This window comes from Haliotis rubra, unplaced genomic scaffold (assembly GCF_003918875.1).
Source record: "Haliotis rubra isolate DU_JTF1 unplaced genomic scaffold, ASM391887v1 Scf111, whole genome shotgun sequence".
Taxonomy (NCBI): Eukaryota; Metazoa; Mollusca; class Gastropoda; order Lepetellida; family Haliotidae; genus Haliotis; species Haliotis rubra.
The window spans coordinates 1,890,570-1,903,617 of record NW_025765015.1 but is presented as its reverse complement, the minus strand read 5'-3'; the positions used below and the strand labels follow the sequence as shown (position 1 = coordinate 1,903,617).

The following is a 13,048-nucleotide window of genomic DNA, read 5'->3' as shown; positions in this document are numbered from 1 at the left end:
CTATCAGGTCAGCCTTGTTTCCAGCTGACACTAATTCGAACAGGCCTTCTAGCTATCCCCAAGACGATGGGCTCAACTGGGATGGTATAGCCGAACCCACCCCAATATCCCAGATCACTAAATTAGAAAAACAGAATGATGGCATAGCCATAAACATCTTAGGGCACAAAGGCAACACAACGGTCGTGCACAGGGTCAGCCCAATGTTGGGGAAACCCCAACTGGGGGGTCGCCGCTTGATCAATATATTCATAATCCAGTGAGGTGATAAGTAGCACTACACGTGGATAAAACACCTCAGCAGGCTGTTGCACGACCAGTCTTTACACGTTGGCAAAAAACACTTTTGCGTACGATGCCTGCACGGTTTCAGACGACCCACCCTGCTGGAATCCCACCGGGAGGATTGCCAAGGTGTGGGGCAGACGGCCATACGAGTCGACATGCCCAAGGAAGGCGACAACCTCCTAAAATTCGCCAACCACAAGAATCAGATGCCTGTGCCTTACATCATCTACGCCGACTTCGAAGCCTTGGTCAAACCCATTGAGGCTGCCGCCTGCCCCGGGGGTACCCCAGGGGGCACACAAAAAACACAGGAGCACGAGGCCTGTGGGTTTGGATACGTGGTCGTCCGATGTGATGGGGAAACGAAAGCTCCCGTAGTGTACAGGGGTCCTGACGCGGCTGAAAAGTTTCTAAAGTGTTTGCAGGAGGAAGAGAAAACTATCAGGAATGCATTGTATACAGTCGCTCCCATGCGTATGACTCAAGCCGACCGGCTAGCTCACGGCTGCAGCACTCACTGTCATGTGTGTGAAAGCCCGCTGAACAGCGATTTGGTGAGAGATCACTGTCATGTCACTGGTAAGTATAGAGGCGCCGCACAACGCGTGCAACCTCAAGCTCAGAATCAACCCCAAGACAATAAACATCCCCGTGGTCTTCCACAACTTGAGAGGGTACGACTCTCACTTGATCATGCAGGCCATCGCGAAAGTCGACGGCAACCTGACGTGCATCCCCAACAACATGGAGAGATACATCTCCTTCAGCTTGAATGGCCTGTGGTTCATCGACTCGGTTCAGTTCCTCCTGTCGTCACTCGACAGTCTGGTCAAGGCCAACGATACCTTCCCATCACTGATCGATACACCGACACAGAGACTCGACCCCTGCTGATGAGGAAGGGTGTGTACCCCTACGAGTACATGGATGGCTGGGCCAAGTTCGCCGAGGCCCAACTGCCTCCCATCGGCCGATTTTACAGCAACCTGACCGACTCGACAATCACCCAAGACGATTACTCGCACGCGATTAACGTATGGGATAAACTGGGCTGTAAGAATCTGGGTGACTACCACGACCTGTACTTGAGAACAGACGTACTCCTGCTAGCTGACGTGTTCGAGACGTTTAGGAGGACGTGTTTTAAGCAGTATCAACTCGACCCCGCATGGTACTACACCAGCCCAGGTCTATCTTGGGATGCCTTGCTGAAGAAAACCGGAGTTAAGCTGGAATTGCTCACCGATTACGACATGCACCTGTTCATTGAGAAAGGTTTGCGAGGTGGGATCTCCATGGCTGCCAAACGCTATGCGAAAGCAAATAATCAATACGTGAAGGGCCAAGACTCGAGCAAGCCAACCACTCACATCCTCTACCTCGATTGCCAACAATCTACCCACAGGGGGATTCGAATGGGGATCACCCGAGATTGATGTTATGAGCATCGGGCCGGATTCGAACAAAGGCTATATCCTCAAAGTGGACTTGGAATACCCCAAGGCATTGCACACATCGCACAACAGCTACCCCCTGGCCCCCAAACGTTTGAGGGTTAACCCAGACTGGATGTCTGAGTACCAACATAACTTGCTGGGTGGGCGGGTGGCAGACGTTGAAAAACTCGTGCCCAACTTAATGAATAAGACCAAGTACATCGTTCACTATCGCAACCTACAGCTGTACCTGTCGTTGGGTATGAGGCTGACCAAAATACACAGGGTGCTCGTGTTCGACCAGAGCCCCTGGATGGAGCCTTACATCAGAATGAACACGGACCTGCAAAAGCTGGCCACCGGTGACGTTGAGAAAAACCTCTACAAGCTCATGAACAACTCGGTGTTCGGTAAGACAATGGAGAACCTGAGGAAACGCGTGACCGTGAAGCTGGTTCGGTCGAATGAGGAAGACAAGCTCAGGAAACTGATAGCCAGCCCGGCATTCAACCGGAGCAAGATATTCACCGACGACCTGGTGGCCCTACACATGAAGAAAAGCCACATCAAATTCAACCGGCCTGTTTACATGGGGATGAGCATCCTCGATTTATCCAAACACCTGATGTACGACTTTTACTACAACGAGCTCAAGAGGCAGTACGGCGACAGGTGTGAAGTGCTGTACACGGACACGGATTCCCTGCTGATGGAGATTCGAACCGAGGACGTGTACGAGGACATGAAGAAACGCCTCGATTTGTATGACACCAGCGACTACCCCAAGGACCATGCCATACACAGCACGGTAAATAAAAAGGTCCTAGGTAAGATGAAGGACGAGTGTGCTGGCACGCCCATAGCCGAGTACATAGGCTTGAGACCTAAGATGTACTCCATCCTGAAGGCCGACAATGGGGAGATCCGAAAGGTGAAGGGTGTTAAGAAGTACGTGGTTAAACAACACATCAAACACGCCAGATTCAAGGAAGCCCTGTTCAAGACCCGCACCTTCAGACGTCAAATGAACACGCTTAGAAGCGATGGGCACAGGATATACGGACTGACGATAAACAAGACGTCCCTATCACCGATGGACACGAAGCGTTGGATAGCCATTGATGGGATCAACACGTACACGTACGGGCATGAGAAAATTGAACCAAGAACATAGGTGTATATATAAATACCCTGTCGGGATGTCACGGAACCAAAGAAAGTTTGAGGCTATTTACTACAGCCCGCGTGGGTACTGGGAAGGAGCTAGCGCCGTACATAAGCTGGCCAAAATGGCGCGAGTATCCCCGGACACGGCCAAAGCGTGGATTGAAAAACAAGCCCTGTGGCAGATCTATTTACCGGCACCACGCTACGTGCCCCGAAGAAGGTTCGGCATTAACATACCCAATAGCGTCCACCAGGCCGACCTCCTGTTCCTACCCCACGACAAGAGGTACAAGTATGCCCTAACCGTCGTGGACGTGGCCAGCCGCTACAAAGAAGCCGAACCCTTAACCGCGAAAGACTTGGCCCAGGTAGCCCGCGGATTCGAACGCATGTACAAACGCAGTCCGCTGACATGGCCCACCGAACTGCAAGTCGATCCCAGATGGGAGTTCATGGGTGCCATGTCACAACTGCTAGCCAAGCACGGCGTCCAGGTCAGGCGTGGCGCTGCCGGGGCTCATCGCAGTCAAGCCATAGTTGAGAGATTCAATCGGACTTTGGCGGCTTATTCGGGCACCAGTATGTGAGAGATGGTCAACCCGGAAAGCGATCGACGGAATGGGTAGCGGCTACCTCAAGTGGTGTCGGCTATCAACCACGAAACCACTTTCGGCTCACCGGCAAGAAACCAGCCAACGCTATCAAACTGAAATCAGTGGTGGCTGAGTCGGCTGCACCATCGCGTGGGAAGGAGAAACAGATACCCGATAGGGCCCTCGTGAGGTACCCCTACCAGCCGGGGGAACACGAAGGGGACACTCGGAAACAAGCCACCGATCAGATATGGTCAGTCAAAACTTACAACATAGATAAAGTGGACATCAAAGCCGACGAGCCGAACTTGTACTACTTGAAAGATGGGCCAGGGAGAGGTTTCGTCAGAGAGGAATTATTAGTCATACCGTACGGCACAATGTTACCCCCCAAGCAAAATATTTAACACTTACTGTTGAGTAATCCCAATAGTATCCTGTCACATTAAACTGTTTCCTCGAGGTCAACACGACATAGTGTCACGTGATCAGACAAGTGCTAGTTCGCGGTCATAGTGACACAATAGTGTCACGTGTGGCCGGGAAGTTAACTGGGGGTTCAAAAGTAGTATATACAATGGTGGCGAGATCTAAAGGCCTGGCAAAAGCTTTATGGATGAAATAAAGCTTTACAGCGACCTTTCTTGAAAGTGATCTCGGACTATCATTGTATATACTACTGTTTACCCTAAAAAACACATTTTTGGTTTTTTATATTGTTTAAAAACTATTTGTCTATTACTGGAAGGAATTTCAATTTACCAATTTACTGTACCAGTTATTACAGAATTTTTAAATACATTCTCCAATAAAACACAAAGCTTGTCCTATATGTTTAAACTATTATATATAGCATCAGCACACCCATACTTTAAATGGGCACTGATCAAAAGCAATTTCCGTGGACTGGTTGTTACTTTTGTTATTGTTTTTCTCCCATGAGTACCCAGCATTCTTGACTGGTTCGTGACCTCTGCTGCACCACCCGCATATGTGCAATTGATAGTATAGTATAGATTGATCAACAAAGATTAAATCTGTTTTACTCAGTAATATTTCCATCTTCATTATTATGATAACAAATGAAAACATTTTGAAGTTTGACCATCTGCCAGTGGTAAAAAATGTTAGGACTGTAAAATAACGAAGTCAATGTACTTCTAATTTTGTCTTATAATCCTAGTTAGTTTATTATCATATTTATATGCATTTTGAAACTTAATAAAAAGCACACGAAATGCTTATACCTATAGTGAATTTATAACATGACTGTTATATCTAGACATTTTATAGATTGCCAACGTGAATCATATTTCACACACACGCCTTAAGTGCAACCTAATGTATGTTGTCTGTCTCATTACACTTCACGGCAAAAAAACATGATTCTTTTGAATGCTATGACAAATGAATAAAGACAAAATGCAAATATTAAAATATAAACAGACTAAAGTTATAGCAACAATGTCAGGCTATTACGTACCCTATAGACCGCCTCCGTGGTGTAGTGGCTAGAGCACCCGCCCGGAGAGCGGAAGGTCGCAGGTTCAATCCCCGACCGCGTCATATCAAAAGACATTAAAATATGGTACTTGTTGGTCCCTGCCTGGCGCTCGGCATTAATGGGTACAACAAGAACTGGTCGGCTTGGAGTCAGTATAATGTGTCTGAGTGGGGTATTCATGCTTCACTGCGGCATGATATCTCAGTGGACTTGCACTATAAAACCAGCTTAAGTCTGGGCTAGTACAAGCAGCCGCACATACACACATATTCTCAAGCACGACGTTAAACCCAAATTCACCTCACCTCACGTACCTTGTTCGAGGAATGTATCCATCAAAAACCACATAAAGGAATGATATACCGTTCATCTGCAGCTGACAAAGAATCCTGTTCCATGTCATGTGTCTTTTAACAGTCTAATACGGGAAAAAATGATATATCGTTTCAGTTTTTTCACATTGGTGTATAATCTCCCTGGTCACCCAAGATAACACACCTGGCAACTAATTGCATGATGTCTGCCATTAAAGTAATTTAGTTAGCCAATAATGAGCAATCAATCAACGTATTGGGGGGGCATGGTGGGCGAGCTGGCTAAGGCGCCAGGCTAGTGATCCTGCGGGCATGAGGTGCCTGGATCGAGCCCACGTGTGACCGGGTGTAAAAACCTTGGAGTCAACTTTGTGTGCACTCTTTCAGTGTTGTCACAACCCCTAGTGTACAGTACACAACCCTGTGCACTTAAAAGAACCCACAAATCAGTTGGTATATGACCAGATGGTGGCCACATGAATACGTGCAAACACCTAGTTGTGGGTACAGCAACGTACAGTAAACTTGGACAAAGTTCTGTGACTATGTGTCCCAGTCCACCCAGCTGTGAATGGGTACCTCGTAAAGATTGGACAGCCGCAATAACTCAGTGTGCCTTGTGGCAGCACGAGTTGTATGACCCCAGGGAGTTGAGATTGATAATAAGATGTGCCGTTGAGATTGACATCCAATGATCGAGGGAACAAAATACTAGCGCCTTGAGCATGCACTAGTGCAAGGATATGTGCGCTATATAAATGTAACATGTGACAAATGACACTCAAAACACTACCTTTTGACAAATCCACTGTGCAAGAAAAAAGCAATTAATCAATCAGTGTGTTATCGGTTTATCCCTTGATCAATGTTTGTTTTTATAATTCAGGTGATAATTTGTCTTGCTGCACTTCCATGCGCATATTACATAACATGAAATACATTTGCCACATAAGACCTTTATTCATAATGCTGAGTATTTAGTCCAGACATGAGAAATACTGAATGGGAACATTTGTGGGGTAATCTGAGTGGTATTACCACTAGTTATAAATTCATTGACTGACCATCAAGTGAACGATGACAAATATCATGTGTAGGTTTATACCACGAAACATGTTTTACAGCAATGGAGTAGTAATCACTGTTTTGAGGATACGAACGGAACTTCATTGTTGCGTAAGAAATACATATAAGCATTTGCTGGGAACTAAAGTTAAAATCTGCACATATCTAAACTCATGGGCCAAAGAAAGTATAGGACTGGAAAAAAAATGTTTTCACTGTCATTGACATGGTTATGAGAATTAGACATGCTGGCAATGTTGGCCCCACTACTGGGAAGGGAAATACACCGCCAAAACGCAACACGTTTGAACGGTGAGAGTGATGACGTCACAAATGTGGAAAGCATGTTCCATGCTCCTAGCACACAATGCACGTACAAAGTTTCTATATAAATGCGATGCATCGGTCCCGTCATATCACAGCTGCTGAAAACACATGAAAAGTATGCCACAACTGACACCAGAACAGAGAGAGAGGGCCATAGGTATGTCCGATATGGGAGCGACGAACGTCAGAATTGCAAGGAGATTTGGTTGTACGCCACTGACGATTTATAAGACTCCTCCAACGATTCAGACAGACAGGTCGAACACAGGACAGGCCGAGGAGTGGACGTCCACCTATAACCAGCGCACGTGAAGATCACCATATACGCCTCCGAAATCGATTTGTTACGGCAACGTTAACGGCAGAAACAGTGTTGGGACGTTGCATCAGTCGAAGGACTGTCCTCAGACGTTTGAGAGCAGGTGAAATACGTTGCTATCAGTCATTCCGTGGAATGAGACTAACTCAACAACATCGACTTGAAAGACTGCAATGGGCAAGACGAGTATACCGCTGGCAAGTGCGTGATTGGCATAGGGTCTTCATCCCGGATGAAAGTCGGGTTTGTCTGCACAAAAAATGACGGCTGACAGAGTTTACAGACGACGGCGTGAACGTTTTGCAGCAGCATGCATTCAAGAAGTCCATGCCTATGGTGGAGGTGGTGTGATGGTATGGGGTGGCATTATTGGCGACCAAACGACACCGTTGGTCGTTATTCAGGGGAATTTCAATGCTAATGAGTACCGAAATCAAGTCTTGCAGCCTTTTGTCTTACCTTTCTTGAACAATCAACCAAATGGTGTATTGTTTCAGCAAGACAATGCAACTCCCCATAGAGCAAGAGCGACGAGAAACTTTCTTCATCAGAATAACGTTAATGTTCTACCCTGGCCTTCTAGATCACCAGATATGAATCCGATCGAGCATTTGTGGGATCATTTGGGAAGACAAATTCGTTGTCGTCATCACCCTCCACAGACAAGACAAGAGTTGGACTGACTGACTGACTGAGTTTGGTTTTACGCCGCTTTTAGCAATATTCCAGCAACATCACGGCGGGGGGACACCAGAAATGGGCTTCACACATTGTACCCATGTGGAGATTCGAACCCGGGTCATCGGCGTGACGAGCCAACGCTTTAACCATTAGGCTACCCCACCGCCCAGACAAGAGTTGGAAGTGGCACTGAGGGACGAATGGCAGCGACTGCCAAATGCCGTCACCCGACGCTTGACGTCATCGACGCGACGATGTGCACAAGCGTGCCACCATGGCGGACACACACGCTACTGACGTTATGATCGTTCTGGAACAAACTTTTCTGTCTTTTGTGTGCGCAATTCGTCAAAGGAATATCATTGTAACTTTGATATTTACCCCCCATACTGTTTGAATGTTAATGTCACCCTTCAGTTCTTTCAACCAGGTGATGATTTGTACACACAGCAAAGTGCAAATGAATTTGCTACAAATTACATCTATTACATAATCCAAATCTCGTGTTGTTTCTGTTTTACTGATCTTTAAAATGACCTATACCAGTGTAGGAAAGATGTATAAAATCTAGCCTGTCCACAGGACTGGCAGGTCAAATTTTTTACCAGTCCTGCCAAAATCTAGCCTTTCCTCCAAATATAAATAAAACACCTTCGGCAGTAAATATTCAAAAAGGTTATAAGCATTATATATATGTCATTGGTTTGCTAAAATTGACCCGACATGAGGACGGACTAGATATTTTTTTAACCTGTCCTCCAAAAAATTCACCCGTCTCGGACGTTGGGATGGGCTATCTTTCCTACACTGCCTATACTTTCTTTTGCCCATGAGTTTATTTACATAAATATATTTACTATTTAAGTAAATTTTCAGATTTTTCTAGCAATGGGGTGGGGTTATTCAGTTTACGGATTCAAATAAATCAAATGTGTGTTTTTAATCTCATAGGTAATGGACTTCATATTTTTACATGACATGATTAAACATCGAGGTAAAAAACACAGAAAAAGGATCAAATTGGATCAGTCATTATACCATCCACGAATTAGAAAATCCCCCAAAAAACTTACACTGCTGGGATACTACAATCAGACAGAACTGCAAGAGATATTTACAAATTACAGCATCTGATGGGCATCCAACCTTCCTAGCTACTGTCCCACTGTTTACATTGAAGAAATTCTGCCAGGGTGGACAGTAGCCCAGTCCCCGTGTCCATCACGGTCGAGGGAGCAGAGGCTGACCAGCTTGCAGCTAGGATTTGTACTTAGATTGTTTGCGTGAAACATTAATCGCTCTGGATCAGTGCTCCTTTAAATATATAAGCTTAAGGCAAAACTATACTTTATTAAACTAAAAATGAGCACAGGTAAAACTGTATTTCTTAATTCAGGTGTCATAATTTGTTCAAATCAACAAGCACGCTGATTTTCAGTTTCATTGGCCAAGAGATATGGAGGAACAGATGTTTACATGTTCACAAACAAGCACTCCCCAACAAACAATTAAGTCCCCATAAGCTTGTTTGGTTTTTGGTGGCATGTACATCTGCTAAACCATGTGATCCTCACAACTCCTACTTCGGCAGGAATAATCCTACAAAACAGTACTGTTTGTTTTTTTGCTTGCTTGCTGTTTGATGTTGCACACAGCAATATTCCAGTTATATGGTGGCGGTCTGTAAATAAAAATACTGGTACATTTATTCAATCAATATTGCAGCTGTCTGAAACTGTTGTCATTGAGTAAGATTTATACAATACCAAGCTGTCTATAATTTTCTATTTCCAAATGTTAGGTTACGCCAGACCAATTTTATTTCTTGTTTTATGGATCCGCCGGTCATATTTTTTCAAAATAAGAGAAACAATAAAAACTAATTTTCCCCGCTCAAAAAATAAAATCCTAATGTTAATGTGATAGACATGTACGTGAAATACTCTTGAAATCAGTGTGAAACCTAAACTCACTCAACTTATTTTTAGTTGATATAAACAAACCAAGAGAGTTAACATGGAAACACATGTGGGTTTTTTGCTTTGACTGGTAATTTAAAAAAAACCCCATCCCTCCTGCCTTTAGGTCATCTGAGGAAAAAAATCTGTAAAACAAGAAACAAAATTGGTCTGGCCTTAAAGGGAGAAAAAACAATAAAGAAAACAAGCTAGTACATTTGTTTATTTACAATTCTTGTTCACTGTTTTCTTAAAAATGTAAGCTTAGCTAATCATGTGCAATAGTGTATATCAGATCATCCAATACAAATATAAAATAAAGACCAGGTAACCCTTGTTACACATGATGCATGTGTTGCAACAAGCACCTTCTCCGGTGAGCAAAAAAGGCTTGATATGTCAAGCAATACCTTGATGTACAAAATATAACATCATACTAAATTGTGCACCATTATAATTGATACAGAGGTGAAAAAATAAAATGATCTAAATAGTTGTGCAGAATTTGTCTGACAACCAGTCAGTTCTATGTCAGTCAGATCTCATCAAATAACCTTGTCAAACATATATGTACATAAAATAATGAAGAGGTGATAACAAACCATAAATAGAACATTATCACACTATGTAATCACAGATTCTTTGAGTTTTAACAGCAACATATATTGCAAACTAAATACATATAGGCACACAGTTTGAGCAAACAAGAGAATTCCCACTATATTAGTTTAGAAACAACCTCCCAACACAATAATTCTTGCTACAACAATCCCAGAACATGGAAACGTAAATTTTGTAAATTTCACAGTCTTCTATGGTGATTATCAGAACAAATGATATAAGCAAAACTGTCCTTACAGGTAATTTGAAAATGTGACAAATACAAATGAACACTATACCTGCATCATAATTGACAATGCAGAATTTTCATCTTTGTTACAAACCACAATCGCAACCACAAACCTTCCATGACCTTCTGCAACAGAAAATGGCTGCCTGTTACACACAACAGTTATGTCCAAATATGGCCATTTGATCATTCAATTTCAAAGTGTGATACCTTGACGTAATCAGTGTTTAACAGTGGCAATGAATACTTGATTAACAAAGAAGGCAGCATACACAAGAGGACACCTGTGATTCATTAGGACAGATGAAACAGTCTTCTGCAATTATACAAATCAGTATATTCAGTAGTTTGTGTACACACTTCTCATTATGTTAATGAAAAACCCACATCAAATTAACTCAAAATAAAACACCATTTCACTATAACTTTGATGAAAGTTGATTCACCGTGGAGTTCAAAACAAGGATAGTTCACAAATGTTTTTGTGGTGAAATAAAACATTAACAATATTGATTGTGCCATGTCCATCCAAGAAATCCAATCACCTTGGAAGAATCTGATTCCAAAGATATATCATTTCACTGAGCAAAATATTACCATCTGAGTTAATGAATAAACATATGAGATGCTTAATCTCACAAGTATATACATTTTGATATCTAAGCTTTCAGTGAGGTATCTCTGGAAATTCCATTCCTTGTGTAAAATGTGTCTGCCACAATTTTTGTGCGACCATGGGCTGGTTTCTTAATTTCCTCTTTCTTTATCACATCTCCAAGTCTCCATCCGTATTCCCATGAGCTGAGAAGGGGAAAATCGTACTTTTGTTCAGGAATCTTCTTATATCTCTTCTCCAAGTACTGGTACCGACCCCTCCCTTCTTTTGTAAACCCATCATACAGGCCTGATTTTGTTTTGGGTGTAACAGGTCTCATTTCTGCTCCAGGGTTCAAAGAGGTGGTTGCACGTTCTGCCATCATGTCCACTAGATTAGCTTTCTTCTTATTATATCGAGTCTCACCTACAATTGTTGGCAACCTCTGTAGTAATGCCTCGGATGGTTTGGATCCTTCTTCGATTTTACGTCTGAAAACATCGAACTGTTTGGGCTTCTTCGACTCAGACTTCTCACACTTGAAATGCCATTTCAGGCGTGCATCTCTTTCCTTGTTGTACGACTCAGTTAGAAAGTTCTGGTGCTGAGTTGAAAAATTGGGATTTCTGCAAGCCATCTTTGATACTTTGGTCAACCTTTAACTGTTGTGTACTGCGGATCTGCCTGCTAATAGTTATAGTTTTCGATCCCTCGTTACCTTCTGCGTCGTCTGTTGCCCTGGTAGCACTACGTCACAATCTCGCGAGAACACATTTATCTCCCGTTTGAGACAAAATGGCGCCTGAGTGGCCAGAGGAAGTGGATGTCTTTACGGTTCCCCACTCACGCATGAAACAACTGGTTCACAAGTATTTAGATATGGTATTGTTTAAGTCCAATCCTTATTACATTCACAGCAATACTGTTGTCACTTGACACCTTAGTCCCAATCAAGCATGGTATGGGCTTATCTTGATAGACCTTCGGTTTTCGCTCTCCCGACCCTTGCCGAGAGACGCGATACGGTCCTTTAGGGCTTTACTGTCAAGACATGACCCTGCATCGCGGATTAGAACATAACCTTCATCAATCCTATTCAGATTGTGGGTGTTACTACCCTTCGTATATTCTTGAGATTTAAAAAAAATTAATCCTGTGGACGTTTGGCTTAAACCGTTGATATCTATATAGGATACTGCCAGATCACTCACCCATCTGTAACAATTGTTTTACCTGAAAGTTAAATAGAAAGCATGCTAACCCGTTCACTGACATCTTTACATGCGCCATTTATCTATGATGCATTTCGGAATGGGCATTTCTACTTGTTGTATGCAGTACTCCCTCAGTAGTTGCTGACAATGACATCGATTGTCCTCGAGGACTCACACAGTCCCGTGGGCTTGCAGTGTGTATGCATTTGAACTATGAGTGTATGTGTCAATAATAATATATCTAAAGCATTAAATTACATACATCCCTTGCCATAATGTTGGTCTTAGGGGTACATGGATGTGCATTATAAAACACATGCATTACATACAAAGAAAATTTGTAAATGAAAATAGGAAGCTTGCAATCAATCTTCACAAGACATGATAATTCACAATTGCAGTTGTAGTTCTTGTTATGCTAGGCATTGGTTTATGTGTAGAAGTACAGATTACTGTGTGTATTTGGCTTGTCTACTAAGTCGGAAATAGCAATCAGTTGTGCACACATGGTTTGCTCCATGTTATTCAGTTAAAAACAGACTATAATTATTCATATAGCCTCAACTAATGAAATTACATAAATGGTTGTAAAAAGTTGGGTTTTTTTAACATCTATATGTGAAAAAGATGGAACTGTTGTAGTAGTTATATTCAAAATAATTACGTAAAAAAGTCTTAATTTAAATTGCATAGATAATCTTGTTCACCCATAGAAGTTTCACTTCGTGTATGAGCAC

The 13,048-nt window shown here is 43.0% G+C and overlaps 2 protein-coding genes across 2 annotated transcripts in view; one reads left to right on the top strand and one right to left on the bottom strand.

Moving 5' to 3' along the window:
* Positions 1-9,857: 9,857 nt before the first annotated feature.
* On the bottom strand, positions 9,858-11,849 carry LOC124288168 (protein ATP6V1FNB-like). Its single transcript, XM_046724750.1, has one exon. The coding sequence runs from the start codon at positions 11,732-11,734 to the stop codon at positions 11,162-11,164; it is 573 nt and encodes a 190-aa protein (XP_046580706.1). The 5' UTR covers positions 11,735-11,849; the 3' UTR covers positions 9,858-11,161.
* The window catches only part of LOC124288157 (F-box/LRR-repeat protein 5-like), a 72,680-nt gene continuing 71,479 nt past the window's right edge, over positions 11,848-13,048 (top strand). The window contains exon 1 of the mRNA XM_046724739.1: positions 11,848-11,979. Within this exon, the coding sequence (XP_046580695.1) occupies positions 11,893-11,979 (87 nt within the window). The 5' untranslated portion in view covers positions 11,848-11,892. The remainder of the gene's footprint in view (positions 11,980-13,048) is intronic.